General features: G+C 40.9%; 1 protein-coding gene across 1 annotated transcript in view; it reads left to right on the forward strand.

The window, feature by feature from the left end:
• Window positions 1–26,358, forward strand: part of LOC111874474 — a 197,286-nt gene that overhangs the window by 145,154 nt on the left and 25,774 nt on the right. Inside the window, exons 3-5 of the mRNA XM_023870001.2 lie at window positions 13,206–13,400; window positions 16,069–16,195; window positions 17,671–17,773. Coding sequence (XP_023725769.1) covers window positions 13,206–13,400; window positions 16,069–16,195; window positions 17,671–17,773 — 425 coding nt within the window. The remainder of the gene's footprint in view (window positions 1–13,205; window positions 13,401–16,068; window positions 16,196–17,670; window positions 17,774–26,358) is intronic.

Below are 26,358 nucleotides of genomic sequence, written 5' to 3' on the forward strand. Positions count from 1 at the left end.
CAGAACCACGATAAACTTGAATAAGGAAGAGCGCATCAAGATGATGTCTCCTCTTATGAAAGGTGTGCAATTTCAATTGATCTAAAGCAAAATCGTAGCAGTAATCTACTTGAGGAAAAAAACGTTTAAAACAGAGAGCCGTAAATTTCTGCTGAATGCGTTCTAGTTTGTTTGCATCAGTTGACGTAATGGAATTCCAAACTACTGAAGCGTATTCAACCTTGGATCTAACTAAAGTNGTTGAGTTTAAGAATAGTCTGCATGGCATAATACATAATGAATTAAGTTCATACATAAATGAAATTATTGGGGAACATCAGTGTGGATTTCGACGTAACAGATCAACAACCCACCAGATCTTTTGCATTCGTCAGATATTGGAGAAAAAATGGGAGTAGAATGAAACAGTACGTCAGCTGTTCGTAAACTTCACGAAAGTCTATGTTGCAGTTAGGAGGGAAGTTTTTTGCAATAATCTTCAAGTGTTTGGGACACCCATGAAACTGGTTAGGCTGATTGAAATATGTTTAAACGGAACGTTAATAAAGTCCATGTACGTAAATATTTGTTTCATAATTTTCCTATCCAGAATGGTCTTAAACAAGCAGAGGCTTTATCGCCACTGCTTTTCAACGTTGCTTTAGAATATTCCATTGGGAATATCCAGGAAAACCAGGTGAGACTGAAACTTTATGGGACACATCAGCTGTTGATCTGTGCTGATAATATGAATCTACTGGGTGATGATATAGATACCATAAAGGAAAACGCAAACTTTAATTGACGCTAGTAAGGAGGTTGATCTAGAAGTAAACACAGAGAAAACTAAGTAAATTTTGCTGTCTCGTCACCAAAATTCAGAGCAAAATCATGACATAAAGATAGGTTATCAGGTGTTTAAAAATGTGGCACATTTCCGATATTTGGGAACGACTATAACAAACCAAAACCTGATTCAGGTGGAAATTAAGAGGCAATTGAACTCGGGTAATGCTTGCTACGATTCAATCCAGAACCTTTTGTCTTCTCGTCTGCTCTCCAAAAACATAAGAATTAGAATATACATAATTATAATTTCGCCTGTGGTTCTGTATGGGTGTGAAACTTGGTCTCTGACATTAAGAGAGGAACACGGCCTGAGGGTGTTTGAGAACAGGATATTGAGGAGAATATTTGGACCGAAAAGGGATGAAGTGACAGGAGGCTTGAGAAAACTGCATAATGAGGAGCTTCATAACTTGTACTCTTCTCCAAGTATAATTACAATTATCAAGTTAAGGAGGATGAGGTGGGCAGGTCATGTATCACGGATGGGGGAGAGGAATGCATATAGGATATTGGTGGGAAAGCTGGAAGGAAATAGACCACTAGGAAGACCAAGACGTAGGTGTTGGACAATATAAAAATTGATCTTATATAGATAGGAAGGATGGTATAAATTGGATTCATCTGGCTTAGGATAGGGACCAGTGGAGGGCTCTTGTGAAAACGGTAAAGAAGACTCGGGTTCCATAAAATCCTGGGAACTTCTTGAGTAGCTGCACAATTGGCAGCTTCTGAAGAAGGGCTCAGCTCCAAACATGAGTGAATAGTCCAATAGTTAATTATGATTCGCATATTTTTTCAGAGTGTTTCCAGTAGAAGTCTGTAACAAGTTAAAGCTACGACTGAGAAAGATTAAAGACTCGAACAGAACAGTCGATATTAAAAGTTGATAGTAGTGACAATAACTAGAATCAAGGAAGGAAAAGTATCCTGAAAAGTGGAAAAAGCGTGTTACTCCGAACCGTTGGTACCCACGTACAGTCCTGCAAAGCGCGTAACTCTAGAATCACATAATATTAACAGTCACAGTCGTGAATACGTTTAAATTTCAAGGGAATAGTTTTTCTGCTAAAAAGAAACCCAAGTAATTTAGTTCAGATTTTTATGTGGGTGATCGTCAACAGCGAGTAGCCTGTAACAGGAAAATACTGAATGTAATAATAATAATAATTCAATTCAATTCTTTATTATTTATGTGCCAAGTCAACAGCCGCAAGGCCAATTACAGACTTAGCACAGTGTAGATGGAAGTAATTACGTGTAAATTATACAAACATTAGACAGACATTGAACATATGAAAATCTCAATTTCCAATTTCCAAAGCAGAAGGGCAAAATACAGAACCACGATAAACTTGAATAAGGAAGAGCGCATCAAGATGATGTCTCCTCTTATGAAAGGTGTGCAATTTCAATTGATCTAAAGCAAAATCGTAGCAGTAATCTACTTGAGGAAAAAAACGTTTAAAACAGAGAGCCGTAAATTTCTGCTGAATGCGTTCTAGTTTGTTTGCATCAGTTGACGTAATGGAATTCCAAACTACTGAAGCGTATTCAACCTTGGATCTAACTAAAGTAAAATATAAAATGAACATGCATCCAAGGGTTGAATAGTTAAATGTGATACTGCGAATTATACCTAGCATCTTAATACACTGCGAAAATACAAAATTAACATGATCATGAAAATGAAGTTTAGAATCAAGGTATACGCCCAAGTCTTTGACTGAATATGTTCGAGTTATAGTGAAATGAAGAAGTTTGTATTCGTATATCAAATAGTTAGTTTTTCTAGAGAACGTTATAACTTTGGTTTTGTCAGCGTTGAGTTTCATATAGTTCGCTGCACACCAGCTACGTATACAGTCAACGTCACATTGCAGAAGATTACAATCTTCGGGACAGCTAATAGCACGGTAAATTTTAATGTCGTCTGCAAAGAGTAGATAATAATAATAATAATAATAATAATAATAATAATAATAATAATTCAATTCATGTTTATTTATATGCAAACTTAACAGCACAATGGCCAATTACAAAGTTAGGATGAGTACATAGAAATACACAAAAAATTAAAGAGCAAAATACAAAATATGACAGTCTATACAATAACAATAAATTATAATAATTCCAAGGAAAAAATTAAGTTAGCTTTAACAGGCGAAAAAAATAAAATATGTTAATTTCCAATAGTGATGCCATTGTTGCGAGAAAGGATAATAATTCAGTTAAATTCGTGTTTATTTACGTGCAAACTTAACAGCACAGAGGCCAGTAACAGAGTTGGCACGAGTACATAGAAAGACAGATATAACTAAAAGACAAAATACAAATAAGACAGTCTATATAATAGCATTAAATTAATAATAATTCCAAGAAAAATTAAAATTAGCATTAACAGGTGAGAAAATAAAATAAGTACATTTGAATGGTTATACCATTAAGTGGTGAGAAAGGACAATACACATATAGAAGACAATAATAATAATAATAACCCAATTAATCTTATTTATTCGTGTGGCAGCTCAACATCCTAATTCAATTCAATTCATGTTCATTTACATACAACTTAACAGCACAGAAGCCAATTAAATGGTTAGCATGAGTACATAGAATTACATAAAAACAATTAAAAAACAAATACAAAATTTGAGAGTCTACATAATGACTGTAGATTAATAATAATGACAAGAAAAATTAAAGTTAACGATAACATGAGAGAACAATAAAATAAGACCACATACACACAAGTAATATTAAGAGTATCATTAACAAATATTATTAACAATTTTAGGTTCGGTGTCACTGACAGAAACTGTTCCGATTGCAAATATGTCGAGATCTTTACCCACCGTGTTGGCAGCATAGGCGCACCGAGCCGAAGGACAGTGTTTATTAGAGGGACAAACACCAAGCAATGATAAGTCCCTAAGATTGCTGGGAGGAACGCGAAGGCTAACATTTTCCAAAAGAGAAGCGCAGGATTTAAGACCACGAAAGACCTGAACAAGAGAAAATGCATCAAGGTGATGTCTCCGTTTATGTTAAGATTGCAGACTTAATTTCTCTAAAGCATCAGTATAATTATATGAAATATGAGGGAAAAAACGATAAAAACAGATGGACGCAAACTTCTGCTGGATGCGCTCAAGCTTATTGGCATCAGTCGAGGTGATGGAGTTCCAAACTACTGAGGCATATTCCAACGTGGACCTGACTAAAGTAAAATATAGTACATACAGACTCTCCAGGGAGGAAAACCTGTAGGTAATGGAGCAAATAAGGCCTAAAAGCTTTATGCATTCAGAAAATGTGTAATTAACATGTATGTGTGAAAATGTAACTTTGAATCAAAAATAATAATGTGACGCGTTACCTTAAACGTCCATCACCGTGACAACCGCTACAATCGGAACGGACACTTCCACGACAACGAATACCTGGAAATTGGGGAGTTCCCGCAGCGAATTTTCGTTGAGTAACAACGGATGAGAGGAAACACGTTACCGCTTCAATCTGTAAGGAACGTTCCCGAAGCAACGGATTGCCGAACACCTGAGATCGAACCTTGGCGAGGGGTGTCCTCTATTGAGTCCGCGTGCGCCTTATATAATGGGCCTGGCCTCGAACGGAAGTTGAGTATCAGAGAACAGAGAACTGAGTATTGAGACAGCAGTCAAGTGATACTACAACTGATAATAATTGTAAAGAGTGTAAGAGCGAGTATCCAATAAAGATTCGCTAAATCCGAGACCCACGTGAAGTTATTTGTCGCGTGACATACCCAACACGTGACAATAATAATAAATTCGATGGATTGAAATGGAAAGATTATGCTTTCCTTTGCTGCACATGCGGTGATCATCAAAAGAGATGAAAGTCAGGCTTTACGGTTTAGAGTTTCCATATTTCAGCTTCTCTAAGCCAACAGACTAGAATTGTTGTTACATCAGACTCTAGTTACGTAACACATCTTAAAGATAACCTCCTAAGGTACAGTAACAGTGACGTGTTACCTGCAGTGGGTAGGCTCAATGATTTTGTGCCTTTCAGTATTTTTTGCAGATTCTGAGTAGCAATTTCGCGTGGAAACAACTTTTGCTCTGTTATTTCGAAGGAATCATCTTCTGTCAGTATATTTTCAAGGTAACACATAATTTTTATTGTTAAAAGGCCACAAATAGTTTCTACTGTTCGATTATGGCGGGACACGTCTGTATCATTGATCTTCGTCGTACACCGAAAAGAAATTTCTAGTTTCGATAGCTCAGTCGATATAGCATCTGGCTACTGGCTGGACGAATGAGGGGTCAGAGTTCGATTCTAGGTAGGGTCAAGAAGTTTTCTCCTCCACGTCGTCCGGGCAGGTTCCCTTGCCAGCGCTATCCGTCCTTTCTCCTCCCAAATTATCATCATAGGAACCATCTTAATATTATCATATTGTAACGTGTTTACGTTACGGAATACGCCGTAGAGATCGTTAACTGGTTTATTGAACAATCTACAACTATCGGCTACACTTAATTATCACAACGTTACGGGTTTCCACAGTTTACAAACCCTACAATAAAATCTCTTAACACCGTCTTCACTTGTCTTCACGTACCAATAACGCGGGAGCTATACAAGTCTCCCTGAATTACACACTTCGAGTACAACTGTACTACAGCACTCACTATGTCTTGAAAGCACGCAATACGTCTTCCGCTCGCTGACTTCTTAGTTATCGCACACTCGCAGGCTGCTATGTTTCAACTGATTGGTAGCGGCTGTGGAGTCCACTTATATAGCCTTGCGCTGTTGCTAGTGTGACGTGGCGTATAGCCTAGGACGCTGTTGCTAGTGTGACGTCACCGCTGTTGATTAGCATTGCGTAGTTGCCAGGTTACGGGGCTCGGCTATCTTCGGCTCCGCTCGGCTCTCTTCGGCTCCGCTCGTGACGTCACCGCGCGTTGCGCATTGCGGGGTGATTACTCGCCTATTACCGCGAGCGTTACGTTACCGCTGAGGGGTGGGAGGGGAGCGCTGACTCACCCACCGCGTCACTGCTGGTGTGGGGGGGGCTCAGATTTCGCAACATGTCACAATATTATTTTCTCTGTGATCTTGAAAGTTGACTTGTCCAAGAGGTTTCGCCAGCATATTTATCTTAAAAGTTCCTTTTTCCCCGCACTGTCTACGTTCCCATCCTATCACAATCTTCTTGAGTTCAATACCCTAACAGTACTAGGTGCCGGTCACGGTAGCCGAGCGGTCTAAGGCGTGCACTGTCTTCGCTCGGAAGCCGGGATCGTGGGTTCGAATCCCACTAAGGGCATGGATGTTTGTGTGCGTTTTTCTGTGTTTATCTACAGGTAGAGGCCTTGCGACGAGCTGATCACTCGCCCAAGGAGTCCTACCGTATGTGTAAGATCTAGCAAACCGAAGTGAAACGGAGATTTTCATGGAGGTAGGCCTAGACCCAAATTGGGGCTGTAGCGCCACAGGAAGGAAGGAACAGTACCAGGTGACCTCTATAAATCATAGAAATGTTCCTTATATTATGTCATTATTTGCTCAGATTCCAAACAATCGGCTCACAGATGGCGGTGAGATCAGCCGGCCGCCCTTTACCCCACAGGAGAATTCCTGGTACTCATTTCTGTTAGAGGCAGAGGCGACACCAGGGTCGGAAGGGTTAAGTCTATTGAAAAATTCAGTGACCGTCGAGATTCGAACCCGCGACCTTCTGGCCTGTATCATAGTGCCTCAACCAGCAATGCTACCACGTGCCCCTACCATGAACGTAGGACTTGCATTTAAAACCATCGTGTATCTTCTCTCGTCTTATGTTCCGTGAAAACCAAGTTGTTCCCTGCTGTATGCAGCCGACTCATATAACTTAGAATTTTGATAATGTGTACATGGGCCATGGTATTATCGGAGGACGTGGTGTGAGGGTGCAGCGGCTCGCTCTGTAGTCGCTGCTGATCCCGGATTAGCCCCTTAGTGGGTTTCCTGTTACTCGCATAAAGCAGCATAGGTGCCACAAACTTTGCGCAGAAGTTGTGCCTGATCTGGCAAGTTTCCTTTCTACGTGATAGTGTGGCCAACCATTCCACTAATTTACATTCATACCTTAACTTGGGTCTTCTGTTAGCGTCTTATGACAACGTTGTTATGTACAGTATTCCGCCTACACAACACACATTTGTATTCTGTACAAAATATTGTAGCATGTAGACACGTTGCTAGGCAACGATCGCGAAATAAGCAGCTATACAACAGCCGTTTCTAAGTAATGACTCCGTAAACAAAAGCCGTTACTAGATAATGGCCATAATAGATACGTAACAAACACCAGTGGAGTAACTAGAAAGCGACGTCCTCTGCGCGGTCCGTGCTACGTGACACAATATTAGAATTGTTGGGAGAAGTGTTTTCTGTTCGATCCGTGCCGAGATATTATAAGCAGGACAAGTCTAGAATTTACTTTATTGCGAGATAGTCGCTGGCCAATAGTGTCGTGAAGACGGAAACTGAGGAAACTACGACATTGGGAGCTGCTACCAGGCGACAACCGATGAAGACTTAATGCGTGATATAATGAATTGCAGAGTATGTGAATTAGCGATAGCGCTGTAATTACTTATAGTAACGATCTGTAAGTGTTCAATAAATCCAATTACCAACCCAACCCCCTTATGTAGTCGCTCATACACTTGACAATATTTTATTACATTTTTATTGTGCTGTATGGGCGGAATTATGTTTATGTGTATTGCCTAAAAAGACACAATATGGTGTTCAGATGTAATATTGCTTCTATGCCTAGCTAATCTCCCTCATAGTCCTTTCGCTTCGTCACCATTAATATTACATCAGTTAACACAGTACATTAAATTTCAGTCTTGCGAAAGGAATCTGTCAGTGGAATATCTCGTTAATAAATATCATGGCGTTTGGGTTACGTCTCTAAATGTAAGAACAATTTTTGCATACCGCTTCGGGATTCAACAGCAAGGGAAACATTACTTAAGGGGGCAACAGCCGTGCCATAACTCAGGCGGTTAGTCGCCGGGTTCCCACCACGGCGGATTGTATTCAGTCATCCGGATTGATGTAAATTGTAGCCCTAAAAGACAAAAAATATCTCAAACCACAAACAAATAGAGCATTTTGTGTTATAAATAGTACTGCTGAAAAAAAAAATATATATATATGCAGAGCCTTACTTTAAAAACTATAAAAATAATACATTAATTCATAGATAGAAAATGCAGAATTTATAATAGTTTTTTAACGTAATAATGCAAATTTGAAGAAACTATAAAATTTCTTCTGAACAGACGAGTCATTCAGTTGCCTCCCAAAATGCCATATGTCTTTTAAATTACGTACTCAACTGTGAACAGCATTTTTCATATTTCGTCAAGATTATCGAGGACTTGCTGTAACATAGAATGAAAGAACAGAGCGGACCTTTTCCAGATTTGGTGTAATAGGTGGCACAACAGTTTGAGAAAAGTTTTCAGAATATAATATACGCCTATCTTGAACTCTGATAATGCTTGCCACCATTCAGTCCAGAACCTTTTGTCTTCTCCTCTGCTGTCCAAAAACATAAAAAATTAAATATACAAAGCTATAATCTTTCCCGTGGTTCTGAATGGGTGTGAAACCTGGTCTCTGACATTAAGGGAGGAACATAGACTGAGGGTGTTGAGGAGAATATTTGGATCGAAGAGAGATGAAGTGACAGGAGACTTGAGAAAACTTCACAATAAGGAGCTTCATAACTTGTACTCTTCTCCACATATAATTAGAATGAGCAAGTCAAGGAGGATGAGGTGAGCAGGGCATGTAGCGCGAATGGGAGAGACGAGGAATGCGTATAGGATATTGGTGGGAATGCCATAAGGAAATAGCCCACTGGGAAGACCAAGGCGTAGGTGGTGGACAATTTTAAAATGGATCTTGCAGAGATAGGATGGGATGGTATGGATTGGATTGGTCTGGCTCAGGATGGGGATCGTTGGAGGACTCTTGTGAACACGGTAATGAATCTTCGGGTTCCATAAAATGCTGGGAAATTCTTGACTAGCTGCAGAAGGGCTCCGCTCCGTGAGTGAGTAAGTAAGTATACGCCTATCATTCAAAATTATCGATTAATAACGCATTTCCACGTCGAGTGATCTGTATCTACAAGATACTATAACATTACGACCAATTTACACCTCTCTAGCACACAAAGCCCTCTAGACGCGCGATCACTTCAAAACAGGCCCTTCCGGACCCCTGAAACTCTGTGCTAGACCATCACACCCTATAGGATAAATCAAAATCTTTCCAAATTTGAAATCAGAAATGATATGTTAGGATACTCAGGAAGAGAAGAGGCAGAAAAGGAGAAGAAGAGGAAGCAGTTAAGGGATAAAGAAGACGAGAAGTGGTTGAAGGTAGAGAGAAGGAATATTACAAGCATGGAAACGAGATAAGGTTAAAAGAAAGAGAACAAAAATAAAATGGAAGACAATTAAGCTAGTAAGAAGACAATAAAATAAAATTTCTAACATTTTTTTCCTGCCATAGAATTGTAGCCTGCCCCTCAGGAAACCATAACCACAAAAACAGACTGCTTACCCACAACTTTTATTGCTTAGGACGACCGGATGCATAAGATCTAGTACATTCTGTTAAATTTTGTATTCTGCTCTGTCAGTTTTGAAGGATAGAAGCTACTTTTGAGGTTCTTTCATAATAATCCGATTGATTTACATATGTAATTCTATACTAGTATGTAATCTAGCAGTTACTGCTTGTTTGTGTTAAATTGGATCTCCAGCCCAGGGTTAATACCCCTGATCATCTAGCAGTTCATGAAACATTAGCCTGTATCAATCAGGCACTTGCTATACCCAAGCAACGAAGTGTTCCCAGTTAGCACATGTCACTGCAATACAGTCTGTTCCTCTCCATCATTTTGTCAGATTAATAACCTGAATACACATGGGCAGCAGCGCTTTGTGTCGCCCTTGATATGAACCGATCTGTATTATATGTATCCGCTGAGTGAATGAACTACATTTCCCTGCGGATGGTGTTTTAACTGACTGTAAACTGCTTTCAAAATATAAAATACCCTGAAATGAAATTCACACTTCGACGTTTTCGCCTACTGAAAAGAATTCTAACCCTATTTGACTGTAATGAGAAGTTCGCATATGATCACATAAAATGAACACAGGTAATTTACATGCGTAAGCCATTCAGTACTCATACATTATTTGTCCTCTTATATATATATATATATATATATATATATATATATAGAGAGAGAGAGAGAGAGNTTTTCTTGACATTAGCATCAGCTGGAAGTGAGTGGTCAGCTTCACGCCCCGGCCGCTTTATCCGCGGTATCCATTGGATAGGAGGCTGGGTAGACCCTAAAGCCACTTCTTCATACAACCATTGACTTTTCTATTCTTCAACCATTTATTCGTGTTTTGTTGGTATTCATTCATACACCAATTCACCCTTTTCTTCAACAACTCTACATCCGTCCTTCCATCTATGCATTCACATTGATTCATTTATCCAGTACTGGTTTTTTTAACTATCTCATAAACCTAGGCTGTTCTTCGTGTATTCTCTCTTTCACACTTACATCCAGTTGTCTATAGACTGATTCTGATACTATTTGTATTGCCAGTGGGGAGGGACTGAGTCCCTTGTGCTGCGGCCACTTCTGGCCTGTTGTATCAGACCCTGATGATAGGTGAGGGTGATTGTGGAGCAATTGGTGGCATGAAGATTGGCAGGGGAAACCGAAGTACTCGGGGAAAACCTGCCCAGCGTCACTTTTCCCACCACAAATCCCACTTGACCAGACCCGGGATCGAACCCGGGCTGCCGCGGTGGGAAACCAACGACTAACCGCTTGAGCTATGGCGCGGCCGTTCTGATACGTACTCTAGTATTCAGCATCCATTCAGTACCCTCGCAAAGTTTTACCTAAAATACATCTAAACTTCTATTCTCCTGTCATCTTAGTACTCCAAATACCCTTCTTCCAAGAGGCTTTCCTTCTAAAATTTTACATACATTCATTTATCTTCCCCCACTCCGTTTACCAGTTCATCAAAACGCCCTTTGTTTTCATACCTAACATCACTAAGTGACCTGTTTAAACCACGCAGTTCCTTATAAGGCAATATCATCATACCCAAGAACCCAGAAAGATTTCTTTATTGTGTTAAGTTCTTGTCGTGCGTGCTAAGGGATTTATTCGCCTCCCCCATTTTGTAGGAATTTCCGTCTTGTGGGTCAGGGGAGGATAAAAGAGGATGAATAGGTGATAAAGGTCAGCTCCTTTTTTTTTTTCCTGTCAGGTTGAAACTTCGCACATAGTGTTACAGTGCCCTGGCTGCACCTTCTTCATAGCTTAACAAGATTACCTCACAAATAAGCCACCATAAGCCAGCCCTTGCCCGGGTATTAAGCCAAGTACACACAGGCGAACATGAAGCGTATCCAGTGGAGACAATCCTACGCCACAGTTCTTTAGAGACGACAGACACGTCACTCCATGCCCATTTAGGTTAGGAAATAAATGTATTTGTACTGTCTGTGAACAAATTGAAGAAAATGCAAACATAACGTGTTGACCTTGATTAAGCATGTATCATATCTCATAGTTCACCTTTGAAGCCACTAAACGGAATTTGATTAAATTTAGTATGTGCGCCGGGTTAATGCAGTCGGTAGAGCGACTACCTAGGTGCTAGACGACCGAGGGGTCGGAGTTCGAGTCCCGGTGGGATCAAGAATTTTATGTTCTCCAAATTCTCCAGACTGTCTCTCGGACCCACCAAGCATCCTATTCAATTGGTACCAGGGACTCTTTCCCCGAGGGTAAAGCGGCACGGGCGTGAAGCTGACCACTCACTTCCAACTAATGCTGAGATCAAGAAAATGTGGTTCTATACATCCACTCCCCCATACGCCTTCATGGTCTGATACTTAATTACGCACAAGGGTAATTTTACTTGCTTTACTTCTGTTTCCTCTTTTTCTTCTTCTACCTTGACGGATCAGACTCTGGCCTATTCCCATTCAGAATTAATTAAATCTGAAATTATTGATCTAATAGACAGTGTTTAGGATTCCTTCGATGGGGGATCAGCCGACGCAAAGCCACTACCTACATAGCACAGCATAAACAGAAGAAACAGGCAAACATCCACGCCTCGATTGGCATTCAAAACCACGAAACCAACGTCCGAGCGAGCGAAGACATTTCGTGTCTTAGACTGCGCGGTCACCGTGATCGGGCCTTATTATTTATTTAGAACCGAAATCTTAACACTTTCATTACACGGCCCATCGTACGAAACATTTATCCGTGTAGGATAACATGACACAGACCGCTTACCGTTTACGACTTTAATTGAATTGCTCTGAGCTTTACGATGCTGAGAGGTACGCTGTAGCAAAGTTGGTTGAGGCACTAAGCTACAAGCTGGAAGGTTGCGGGTTTGAGTTCCGATGAGGTGGATTTTTTTTTCAATTTACTTAATACTTCAAGCCGCACTATGGCCCTGGGGTTGACTCAGCCTCTAACAGAAATGAGTACCAGGAATCTTCCTGCGGGGTAAAAGGCTGCCGGAGCTTGAGGCTCACAACCTCACCGCCATCTGTGAGACGAGTGTGTAGAAAATATGGTGACCTCAACGTCTCACAACCCTATGGATCTTCACGGACTGTTACAGGGATAGCTTTACCTTTTTTTACGTCACTGAAGAATGTCTGAGAACAAATTAAGAAGAAAATAAAATATCAAGGGGAAGTAGAAAGCTGATCGATTAGAAGCTTCGTCATTTATGCTCTTCACTGAATATTGCCAGGGTAATTATATCACGGAGTTTTTAATTGGTTGAACATGTAGTACGAATGGAGGAGTTAACGTATAACACACTGCGTGTCGGCAAACGTCAAGGGTAACGACGAATGGTTAAATTTTGTGAAGACGCTGATAGTAGAAGCAGAGAATGTGTAGACTAGCTACGCGACTGACAAGTCTTCTTGCATCATGTGGGACTTTCGGTTCCTTATAGGCCGCGCCATAGCTCAAGCGGTTAGTCGCTGGCTTCCCACCGCGGCGGCCCGGGTTCCATCCCGGGTCTGGTCAAGTGGGATTTGTGTTGGACAATGTGGCGCTGGGGTAGGTTTTCTCCGAGTACTTAGGTTTCCCCTTCCAATGTTCATTCCACCAATTGCTCCACAATCACCCTCACCTTATCATCTGGGGCAGGTACAATAGGCCAGAAGTGGCCGCAGTACAAGGGACTTAGTCCCACCCCACTAGCAATAAAAAAAACTACGGTTCCTTGTTGCAGGCAAGTCGCTGCCGGTACACTGCGTTGTGGAGGCAGTGTCTGCGTTGGAGGACTCACGGGTCATGTGGAGACGCAAGCCAGTCGTCGAGACGGACAGTTACGTCATCATTCCTGTGAACACAGCGTTCCAGGAACTGGTTCAGGTCGCTCTGCACAGGCTGGGGTACCCCAGGGAGAGCACCTCGGCGGCGAGAGGTCAGTTTCAAGTAATTATTTTGGTAAATTTTTTAAGTTTTTCTTGGCAATCTCTGACTTTTTTTAAAAAAAAATGCGAACAGTAATGAGAAAAACGTCATCCGAATGTGGTTCAATCACAACACCTTGTGTACACTAACCCAATGCGCTAACTTATAAGCTAAGTTACATTCTATTGGAAGAGTGTAATCTTATATTTCCTCAACGTAGAATTAACAATACAGAATCTGTATGAATGTAAGTTTGTTCAAGTGGAAAGTAGGCTTCATAAGCTCCGTTCGGAGCTCCCTTTTAGGCTAAAATATTGTCACGTGTAGGACGGTATGCGTGACGAAAATAACGGGTTCTAGTTTGGATGATTGGATTTAATAGCGTTTCGGTTACACTCTCTCTTAATTACAATTAGCACAGCGCTATGACTGTTTCTGCACTTCATAATTCACTGTTACACACACAACTAGTTTTCGCCTGGTAACGCAATTAAAACACAGGAACTAGCGCTTCAATCACTCCAGATATCACTGCACTACAGCACACGTAAAGTCTCCAACGTCCATTAACATTTCACAGCTGAATCATCACACCTCATTTCCATGACGGCTTCGTGTCCTTGACTCACGGGTTCTCGGCTATGACTATCTACGAATTGTAACTCTCCTGCCCTGAACTTAAATTGCATCTGAATTCACTTCTCTTATAAACACTGTACACAGGCCCCATGGAAAACACCTATTATTGTCGACGTGTTTACAGTTCCGTTGCTTAGGAACGGATTTTATAACACCGTTGTTCTACTGTTGCTTGTTGCGGACGACATAGAAAATACAGCCTCCTCTATTGTTGCGCAACCTAGCAACGGACTGTTTACCAAGAAATTATCTTCGCGGGAACTCGATTAAGAGCTCGTTGCCTAGCAATGGGTGTACGTGTCACATTATCTGTGAACTGAGTATATATACGGATAAGGAATTTAGTGCGAAATAAAACCTAGCTCACAAAGAACCGACAGTTTTAACTCATAATACCACAAATCAAAATTCACCATTGAACAGTGGTTAGTCTTAGGAAGCGTCTACAGGTGTAGAGGAGGCCTGGAGGCAAATCCGCACATTATATACTTCGATATTTTAAGAAGCTGAGCAGTTTTACATTCCGACCACCTTTATTGTTAATGAGTAAAGAACTCATGTTGTGAGGATGTGTAACTTATGGTAGATGACATATCTGAAGGCCTTTATTAGGATTTGAGGCCCTGACCGTAGACTTCTCGGCTGAGAGGACACAGACAGGAGATTTGTTCTGAGAGTTCGATCCACGGCCCTTCTGAATGCGAGTCACGCTCTGTTGTAACAGTGACGTTTCAAATGTTTAGTCAAGCTAGGGTTCCTTCATAATGATGGAGTATACATACCGTTTGTATTGTTAGTTCAAAGTGAGTGTTGCATATCCACGTGAGCACATCATCAGGTTGTCCTTCCAGCTGTTCAGTTCCCATTGCGTCAAAGTATTAATGGAAATGCTTCCCTCTGCTTAACTCCACACATGTCGCTACAGAATACGTTAGACATTTCCAAGTTTGTTCTTTCCTTTAATTCTAGTTTTAAAACTGGCTACATAACTAACTAAAACCAAGAAACGTAGATAAAAAAGCTAAAGTTGTCCCTGTGCTTAACTAATAAACATTACACCATGAAGGCGTATGGAAGAGTGCATGCATAGATCCATATTTTCTTGACCTCGACACTGGCTCGAGGTGAGTGGTCAAATTCACGCCCATGCCGCTTTATCCCCGGGTAAACAGCCCCCGGTACCCTTTGAATAGGAGGCTGAGTGGGCCCCAGAGCTGGTCTGGACAACGTGGAAATTCTTGACCCTACCGGGACTCTAACTCTGACCCCTCGATCGTCCATCCCGTAGCCAGTCCCTATACCGACTGCGCTATCCCGGTTCTCTAAGAATTCGATTCCCGATGAGGTTATTGGATTCTTAAATTGAGCTAATCCTTCCAGCCGCACTATGGCCCTGGAGTCGACTCTGCCTATAACAGAAATGATTACCAGGAATCTTCCTCGGTGTAAATGAGGACCGGCCCGTAACTTCGCCGCCGTCTGTGAGCAGAATGTCTAGAAAATGTGGGAGCCTCGACGTCTCACAACCCTATGGGCCTTCACGGGCTGTTACGGGGATGGCTTTACCTTTTACCTTACCAGATTAATATTAAATTCTGCTTAGTTCGCAATGTCCAGCTCTGATCAAGAATTAATATTTACTATAGTCTGCTGAATAGTGAACTGCGCTTTGATGGGTAACTTTCAGTTAAGCAAACTAAAGGTATCCCTGTAACAGGCCCTGGAGGCCCATAGGGTTCGAGATGTTTGAGGTTCCCACATTTTCTAGACAATCTGCTCACAGATGGCGGCAAAGTTGTCAGCCCTACGCGCCGCTTAACCCCCAAGAATATTCCTGGTACTCATTTCTGTTAGAGGCTTAGTCATAGTGGGGCTGGAAGGATTAGGTAAATTGAAAAAATCCAGTGACTTCATCGGGAGTCGAACCCGCGACCTTCCGGCTTGTAGCATAGTGCCTCAACCAACTACGCTACCGCGTAGGACCAAGAATTCATTTTTCAGCAGTCTGTTTAATGTTGAACATTGATTTGGTTTGTAAGGTTCAGTTGTAATCAAGAACTGGAAGCCCCTGAGTTTTGAGAAGATCGCTGAGGGCCCCACAGTTACTGTGGGGGACATCTTGGGGGAGCTGACCACAGTGGCGACGCTCAGGATACAGCTATACAGGTGAGTTCAACAGTTACATATGATACAGATATTATTATAGCCGTAACCAATGCGCATGCCCTCAGACGTACGATATTTCATGTCCTGTTAGAGTAAGAGGTTTTCCAGATATACCGCCTCTTCCATTAATACGTTTTATAATTATTGTTATTATGGCTCTGCAGCCCTTTGTTGGGCCTAGGCCGCTTTTTCGGTTTCTTGATCCCATACACAGGAGGCAGGATTCCTTTGACGAAGGATCAGCCCGTCACAAGGCCTCTACCTACATACAGAACAACAAAAACACACGCCAAACACAATATAGACATCCATGCCTTGAGTGGGATTCGAACCCACGATCCCAGCTTACGACCAAGCGAAGAAAGTTTATGCTTTATACTGCGCGGTCACGGTGACCGGCACATTTAATAATTACACCACGTAAATAAACGTGTAATTGAAATATGAATATTTCTTTCAAAAGGTGAGGCAGACCACCCATTTAAAGAATCTTATTTATCGTTTAATATATTCAGAATAGCCCCCAAGTTTATACAGAATCTAACAGTCTGCTCTTCCGAAGGTACAAAATTCGGATCTGTTGCTGGATGTCTGGATTAAGATTCTTTGTGAGTTTCCTTAGTCTAGCCAAACGAATACCGGGATCGTGTCCTTCAAAGTAATTTTCTGTAAATTTACTCTTATCCTCTCATCTCAACCGTCGCCAGATGAAGGAGCATTGTCAGATATGAATATCAAATCTTAAAACTTTGTGTAGTTCGCACAGGAACACTGAGTAATCGTTGGTAACCATATCATTGTTGGTATATTGTATTTACTCCTTTCGAAAGTGTATTTTGGATGGACTATTATCCTGTGTTTTAAGAGACTATACAGTGTCCGGATGAAAGATATCCAAAATAAAATAATTATATCTCTGAAAACATTTTTATACACATTTATGGCTTACACTATTACAAAGGGAAATTGTGATTTTTTTTTCTGAGTATATAACTTTCCAATGAATTTAAATATGGGCTCCCTTGGTGGCACACAAATATCCAGACGATATTCGACCTCATTCCACTTTGCTTGAAGCATGTTTGGTGTTACCGCAGCCACAGCGTTCCTTGTGTAGGCTTTCAGGTGTTGAAGCTCATTGATCTTAACCTGGTAGACAGTGTTCTTCACAAATCCCACAAGAAGAAATCAATGAACTTAAATCTGGTAACTAGGAGGTCAAGCGATTGGTCCACCTCTGCCGATCCGTATCCCAGCATCTCTGTGTCCAGGTTATTCCTAACATGGTGGCAGAAATGGGGCGGCGCATGCGCGTAAGAAGGGCAGTTTTCCGTTCCGATGACATAAATCGGATACTTGTACGACAGTCAATTTTCGAGATATAATTTTTTTTATTTTTGATTCCTTTCATCCGAACACCCGTATTTGATTACCTATAGAACAAGGTTATGTCTTACTTTAAGTGTCAATTTCAGAGCTCGTCCAAGTATCCTGTCAGACATTAAAGACAAACTGCTACGCCTTCTCCTCGCTCAGTCCCACGGCCTCCTGATGTCTTCAGGCTGTCCACTGGACGAGGTAAGTGCGCTTCTCACTGTTCACGCGTTCAACCTGCTCTTTTGTTTCTTCTTATCCTCACTTTCGGTGTTCATTTGTTTCTATTTTTCTTTCTTTCGACAGTCTACCTCATCCCCAACATATCTGCTCAGAACCAGTAAAAATGTTCTTAGAAGTATAAATATTCTGCATAATATGTGCTCATTATAATTACGCCAGTCCTTCGATTACCAGTCTTAATAAATTTTATCCTTTTAAATTAAGGGATAACAGAATTATATTCTATAACGAAAACCGTTATATACGAGTATTATTTTCTCACGTGTGTGAGAAACACGAAATCTTGATATGGCAGTGGGTCACCAAGATATGGATGACCGAACCATTTCCTACACCACGACAGTTCTTCAGATTTACCAAACATGACTAATTTCTTGAACACATCTGCTCTATGTAATACATTATATTTATGTAATATTTGAGGTTTTCACGGCGATATCTATGAAGAATGCCGTCTTCTAGGATTTGGCGCCGTGTAGATCTTGTGTGAATCGACGTTTCGGAAGAACGTATCACCTCCATCTTCAGGGTAAAACTGCGAGAGAGGATGCAGCCTGCAGTCACCTGCTCAAGCTGTTTCCTCTCTCGCGGATTTTATACCCTGAAGATGGAGGTGATACATTCTTCCGAAACGTCGGTTCACACATTTAAGACATCTTAAAAATGGTCTAGACAGAACGTACTGACTTTAGTTACTTAACTGGTTAGTTGGTCAGACACTCACTCAGTAAGTTAGGCGATTTAGTACTTCCTTTATTTTCGTGTATGTTAATTAATTACCAGTTGCTGAATCTGTAAGTTAGGTAGAAGGACAGGTGCTTGATTTCCGTTTGTATAGGTAAAATAATTAAAAGAATCTCCGTGGCCTGTAGTCCTCAAGCGAACTATACCGACCGAGCGATCTCCGCTTGTCGGCGAAATTAGTGCCAACTTTAGCAGCTAGAGGGTGTCACGTGGTCAGCGCAACGAATCTTCACGGTCGTTAATTTCGGTTTTCTAGACCGGAGCCGCTGTTTTCTTGAAAGAGCTCCTCAATTATCCTCACGAGGCTTAGTGGACCCCGTTCCAGACCCACTACTTCTCAGAATTTCTGTTAGCGCAGGGAATCGAACCAGGGACCTCAAGATCTGTAGCCAGGAACTCCGACCACTAGACCACAGAGGTTATCATAAGTTATATAATTATGCATTGAAATTATTAATATCGTTAGACTGTAGAAACGAATTTTTGTACATGCCTGGTGGAAACCGATCCGAGTCCCCATCAATGTCCTGCCTAGAACTTGGAAGCAAGTTTCTCCAAGTGACATAGGTTCCTGTATTTTATGTCCTTCCTACTTCCCTTATGCCTTTAAGTATCCCTAAGTAATTTCATTTTGCTTGGCTTTTGATTTTTTGTGTAGCACAAAATACACAGGCGTGGAGGGAGATTTAATATAAATGCATTTTCAAGTTAATGCGGAAAAAGTTATTATACCTTGTCATCATGGCGAAAGACAGAATATATTTAAAAGGGTATCTCACTCATCCTTCATTCTATTAACCCCTTTATTTAAAAAATATTCGACCCCATTCCCGTTATTAGAACTTGGGGTATAATGCTACCAGCAAAGAGTGACGGGTGTAGGGTGGGGTAGGAGTTTCAACCTGCTACATGAGTACTACAGAAGGGGCAGGGTTTTGAGAAGAAGTTGGGATGGTTGTTAATAGGGGTAGAAATGGGATGGGTGGTATGTCTTTTGATCTCATTAATACTATGAAATAATGCTTCATAATCTTATTAAAATGGAGGTTAGGTGGAAAGCAATCCCTTATATATGTATATATATATGGTTGTGACTAGTGTAGCAGCTGCACTTACTCTCTCAGCGAGGGTTGAAAGGGGGTGGGATGTAGACTAAAGCTTAGAATCTTCCTCTCTTCTCTTCATGAAACCAGGTTTCTCTTTCCGAGTGCTTCCAGTTACTGAAGCAGTGAAATCTTAGTCCTTTAAACCGTTAGCTACGAAAAGCGACAGTTTACGAGTATATTTTCCTATGCCTGATTTACGTAACGTCGGGTGGGAATGATAAAGCGTGCATGTTTGGACTGGCGATACAGCGATGATTTTTTCGTCAAATCAAACGGGTCATTGCCGGTCGCGGTAGCCGAGCGGTCTAAGGCATGTACTGTCTTCGCTCGCTTGGAAACCAGGATCGTGGGTTCGAATCCCACTCAGGACTTGGATGTTTAGTTTGTGTGTGTGCGTTTTTCTGTGTTTGTGTACAGGTAGAGGCCTTGCGATGAACTGATCACCCGCCCAAGGAGTCCTACCTAATGTGTAAGATCTAGAAAAACCGAAGTGAACGGAGAAGTTCATGGGAGTAGGCCCTAGGCCCACTGGGGCTGTAGTGCCAAGGAAAAATAATAATAATAATAATAATAATAATCATCAACTCCATACCACTTATCCTGCGTCATCTGGATACTTACTGCCACAGTTCCTTCTTCATTTAGATCTGAACTCTTCTGAAAACTGCGTAACACAAATATTTGCACTCCAGAAAATAGAAGCCAGTGACAGATATAAACTACACGAACCCTCGTAAATCCGGCGACAGTTAATTCGAATGTGGGATAATCCGGATCGAAATATGAAAAATAGAAAATTCTGTTGACATTTAAGTACATGCTTTGGAAGCTAATGAGTCACTTGTCTCTTCAGACAAAACTTTACAGTTTCTTCAAACCTGCATTATTACGTTCAAAAATAAATGCAACTTCTGAGACTTCTTTCGATGAATAAATGTATTGTCATTTTAGTGTTCTTAAATAGAGGCTCTACAATGATATTTGTTAAATTATTTTCATCGCCAATATTTATATCATTACATTTTCCATCTATTTCTGTTCAAAGTCTTTTTATCTTTTAGGGCTAACCTTTGCTTTACTAATCCGGATTATCGTTTAATCCGAAAGACCTCTTCCCCCCCAGTTAATCTTTATTAGTGAGGGTTTACTGTACAAAGTGAAACATCGTAAGGTTTTACCGCGTTGGACTGACTACATAATTAGGATATAAGAATAAAAATGGATACATAATTCTGACGAGGAAACCTCATGGAAAATTAATAATAATATAAGAGGAAAACGTTAAGTTATATGTAAGATTTGAGGTCTTCATGGCGGTGATTATGAAGAATGCCGTCTTCTGGGATGTGGCGCCGTGTAGATCTTGTGTGAACTGATGTTTCGAAGGAACGTAGCGCCTCCATCTTCAGGGTAATTATTTTTTTTCTGAATATACGTTCCTAGGAATGGAGATAGGTGGAACTGATCCAGTATTATACACAGTACTGAGTTTTGTTATATTGTCGATGTTGTATGCGACAACAGAAATAAAATGATGCCTATTTGAATGTTCATTAGCACATATGATTCTTTTGTTTCGGGGTACTGAAGAGTTCTAGACTCCATATGACAATTTCTTTCCTCATATTTGTAAAAATTAGCAGATCTTATAATGATACATCTCGACCGTTACAATTTGTATTAATTGTTAAAAGAACAAGACAACCACCAAGTGTAGGAAAGTTTTACTAAACTGTTGCTTCATTAAAGTATTCAGGTCACCGACATTCCCACCAGCGTATCGCCAACACAAAGCGTAGCAAGGCATATAAATAAAGAAACCTCCGTGGCCTATAGTCCGCAAGCGAACTATAGCGACCGAGCGACCGCCACTTGTCGGCGAAATTAGTGCCAAATTTTGCGGGTAGAGGATGTCACGTGGTCAGCACAACGGATCCCCACGGCAGTTAATCTCGGTTTTCTAGACCGGAGCCGCTATTTCCTTGAAATAACTCCTCAGTTGTCCTCACGAGGCTGAGCGGACCCCGTTCCAGACCCACTACTTCTCAGAAAATATGGTAAGACCGGGAATCGAATCCGGGACTTCTGGAACTGTTGGCAGGAACTCTGACCACTAGACCACAGAGGCGGTCATGAATATAAGATAACTATGAATAAAGTACTACCCAATACTTCGTGTGATGGACACGTAAATGCAACCCGGTAACATAAAGACAGAGCAACTTCAACAGATATCAGAACTTCATGCTGTAAATTGTAGGTGTCATTTTAAATGCGCACATAAGGAATCTCCTTGTATTACACGAGGCCTTGAAGATGGTCCTGTAGGATCGAAATGTGTATAGCAATTTTATTGATTTTAGAGTTTAGTACAATTTTGTTACATTGATGATTATTTTGTTCTTTAAAAGCTGACCGTTCTTTTTCTCATTCGGAAAGAACTCCGTTTAAGTGTCAAGAAACATGATAAATACAAAACTCGAATCATTCATACAAATATTTCTGGACATTGTCCCTCGTCCTGGTTTTATTTAAAACACAACGTTTCCGATATTGGATTCTGTCTCACTCATTTGGGCCCAATCAATAGGGCTTTTCCCTGTCATTCGTCTGTGATCATCAGATATCAAACTATGAAAACTTTGGATGTCTATTGGAAACAGTTTTATAAATATATGCAATTTGATGCCTTATATTTTTGTCTTGATACAGTATTTAGAAGCTCTTGTCAGAGGATATTTTAAGACGATGTACGAGTAGTCATAGAACATATAATTTGTTTATTAAGTGCTTTCTAAATAGGTCTTACTTACTTACTTACTTACTTACTTACTTACTTACTTACTCATGGAGTTGAGCTCTTCTTGAGGAGCCGCCAATTCTACAGCTACTCAAGAATTTCCCAGGATTTTATGGAACCCGAAGGTTCATCACCGTGTTCACAAGAGCCTTCCACCGGTCCCTATCCTGAGCCAGATCTATCCAGTCCATACCATCCCATCCTATCTCTCTAAGATCCATTCTAATATTGTCCACCCACCTACGCCTTGGTCTTCCCTGTGGTCTCTTTCCTTCTGGCTTTTCTAAATAGGACAGGAAAACAAATATATGTCCATCCCTTAACCTGTTTGCTCTTTAAAATTCAAGTTTTAATATTCTTTTCAGGCACCCTGTTGCAAACATTACACACTTAACAATTTTCTTGGTTACTTTTCACTCAGTTTTACCCTTTCGTTTATGGCTGACAAGATAAAGATCGCTTGTACATATAGCGTGTCATTTTTAGGAAATATAAGACATTCATCCATTTACTTTTGAATTGACCTAATACAGAGGTATTTTTCTGTCTTTCTATAAAATTTTTCCCTCAATTCAGCCGATTCCTCTCATGAAAGCAACCACTGGGTCCAGCCTGGGTGCCAGAACATTCTATGCCCCATCTGCTACAGCTGTGAAGCGGATATACAGGGAATAATATTGGATTCAAGTGGAAAAACTAGGTTACAGTGAGGTGGTGTAGAAATTCCCTACATCCTGTGGAAGGTTCATTACTGTGATTACAAGAGCTCGCCATTGGTCTCTAACCCGAATCAGTCCATACCCATGATTTCTATTTGCATACATTTCTGTTTAATATTATTCTCCTAGATAATCCTCGTCCACTGACTATTGGTTTAAATTCCATTTTTAATATTATCCTGCCCATTCATCTTATTTTCCCTACCCTTGTCGTAGTTGAATGCTCTACATTCGTAATCGAAATATTCTCATTTCGAATCATGGCCGGACATGGCTGATGCTTTCTTCAGTCCCTCCAGGTAAATGCCAAGATAGTATCTGGAATGCGCCATGACCGATTCCTTACAAATACCTTCTAATTCATCATTGATCTGCCATCCTACAATTCGACACTGTAAAATCTGTCTACTAACATCATGAATTTACCCCCACTCCAAAATTAGTCGGTTTTGTGGTCTCTTCTCTTTAGTTTATCCCACAAAATGCTATCGGTATTACTAAATTCCCTCTTGTGAACCAAATAATAATAATAAATAATAATAATTAGCAGAACGAAGCAGGAATTCAAGTCACTTGAATCTGTAATTTAAGATGCAGATGTTAAGTTCGATTCTCCGTTTGGAATCCTCGTATAGAGGAGAAGTCTACTGAGCATAACGTGTTTGTGCGTTACACATTGTATCCTAGTAGTGTAGAGTTGCTAAAGCCACTTCTCACTGCAAACCAATGGTAATGCCCCACTTGACACCGAAACAATCAACGAAAGGTGAGCGTCCTCGAGCAGGTGCTCTTTCCCGCGTAGCTGTGGAACTATCGCCGGTTTATCGCCGAGAAAGGGTCAGACGATAAAACGCCCATTCCGTACTTCCCACGAATCGCCACTGAATTGTAATGATATTGTTGCTGTTTCCACCAAATTCCTGTTCGTTGACGTACCTTGGTCCCCCCCCCTCCCAGAAAAGACTAGAAGAGAGAGATCATGTGATCCCAGCCAGAGAGAGAGAGCAAGATAAAGTGGCGGGCCCATGGGTCTCCACAATTATGTTGATTGTATTTGTTTTCAACTCCAAAGCTGCAAAGCAATTCTAACTTCAAAGATGAAACAACACGTTATCAGGGTTTTGATCTTGGATCAGCCTGGAACGTATGACAGCACACTTTTTTATCAATATACACTTAAGGTAAAAATGTAAAACTTCTTGTACTTAACTAATTAAGCGCTACACCATGAAGGCGTATGGGGAAGTGGATTTATCAGTCCAAATTTTCTTGACCTCGGCAATAGCTGGAGGTGAACAGTCAGCTTCAAGCCCGGCCGCTTTAACCCCGGGAAAAAGTCCCCGGTACCCATTTGACAGGAAGCTTGGTGGATCCCAGAGCCGGTCTGGACGTTGTGGAGAAGAGAAAATTCTTGACTCTACCGGAACTCGAACTCCGACCCCTCGGTCATCCAGCCCGTAGCTAGTCGCTATATCGACTACACCCAAAGTAAACAATGTCTTGCAAGAGATGGAAGAACGGAATTATTTGTGATTACTCTTGGTTTGAATGAGAGAGCATAACAGGAGTAATTCTCTCTGTAAACAGCTTGTCGTTTGTCACGGTATTATGAAAATGAAAAAAAAAGGCGTATTAACTGGAATCTCAGATGAGAATCGTTTAAATAATTAATAGCTGTCAGTGTCTAGCAAATATTGCGTGGCATTAGGACGTCATGAATTCTCTCACATGTTAACTGAAGTAAATAGACGATTGTACCCTTTTATCTGCCTTAGACTATAAACCTGTAAGCGCATTTTAAGATATCTCGCATGAAAATCACTCGAGCCCGAACGATAAACATACTTTACACCGCCGAATACAAGCGAACTACATGAGAGAGGAGATACAATGGACCGTCTGAACCATCATGAGAAGTGAACCGTGTAGTCTATAGGAAAGGGGAGGCTTAGAAATTCTAAACAATGATTTGAATGAAAGGCGCCCATGTTTGTTGTCAGGTCTGCCAAATTAAGTAGGACTGGGTTGTTCGTGAGCGGAAATGGAAATCTTGAGCTTAAATGCAGAATCTAAAATCATTTCCCGTCTCCTAAATATAAGGGTGCGCGTAGGGAGTTGTGAAAAAAATGGAAGCTGAAATGTGTGAAAAGTACTTTTTCCTCAAAAATATGGTCACCTGTCACAGTGTCTAAGAAGGGATTTTGGATTAGTGTTTGGATTTGTTGGATACTTATACGTCGTAACTATCATTAATTATTACACTATTGCTGTTTTACTCAATTTACAATCACTCCACGCTAATTTTCTTGGCCTCTCTGCTCTAGTCCTCGCGGGTTTATAGCGCGGGAACTATAACAGTCTCGTTGAATGACACACTCCAAATATTACACGTAAATAAAGCCTTCTAACCGCACGTTAAGTCTTCACAGGTCGACTTTTAGTTCTTCATCAACTACGAACTTTCTTGCTTGCTTGTTCGCGTGCTTCTGACGCTATTATTCGTAACTTGTAACTTTATTTATATAGCCTAGGAACGGACATGGGCCTATAGTAAACACATGTCACGTGATCACTATCCAGCCAAACTATTGGCGTGTCCGTCGGATATACAGAAAACACATGCCACATGATCACCATCGACTGTTGTGACGTTACCGCGGACATGGAAAAACACAGCTTTCTCTGTTGTTGCGTAATCTAGTAACGCACTGTCTACCAAGAAGCTGTCTTCGCGGGAACTTGTTTGCCAGCACGTTGCCTAGCAATGGGTGTACATGTGACAATATTATTGTCAAGTCAGTATACGTATGATTTATAGGGCAAAAATAAACACGAACTGGAATTAAGTTTTGTTTAGAGAGAAGGTTAGTTGGGAATTAGCTCCCTTTACAGCATTGAAGCAACAGATGTAATTGAAGTACTTTTATATTACTCGTATTTTATGACCAGAATATTGGTTTGTGGGTCATCTTATGAACATGGTTTTTATGTTCAACATGAAATTCGTTTTTGTTTTGCAATCGTTGTACTCCTGTAATCCTGTTAACTGAAAATATATTTGAAGCTACCCACAATGTCTGGATTTTTTTATTGCTAGTGGGGTGGGATTAAGTCCCTTGTACTGCGGCCACTTCTGGCCTATTGTACCAGCCCGAGATGATAGGTGAGGGTGATTGT

The sequence above is a fragment of the Cryptotermes secundus genome, unplaced genomic scaffold (assembly GCF_002891405.2).
Source record: "Cryptotermes secundus unplaced genomic scaffold, Csec_1.0 scaffold426, whole genome shotgun sequence".
Lineage (NCBI taxonomy): Eukaryota > Metazoa > Arthropoda > Insecta > Blattodea > Kalotermitidae > Cryptotermes > Cryptotermes secundus.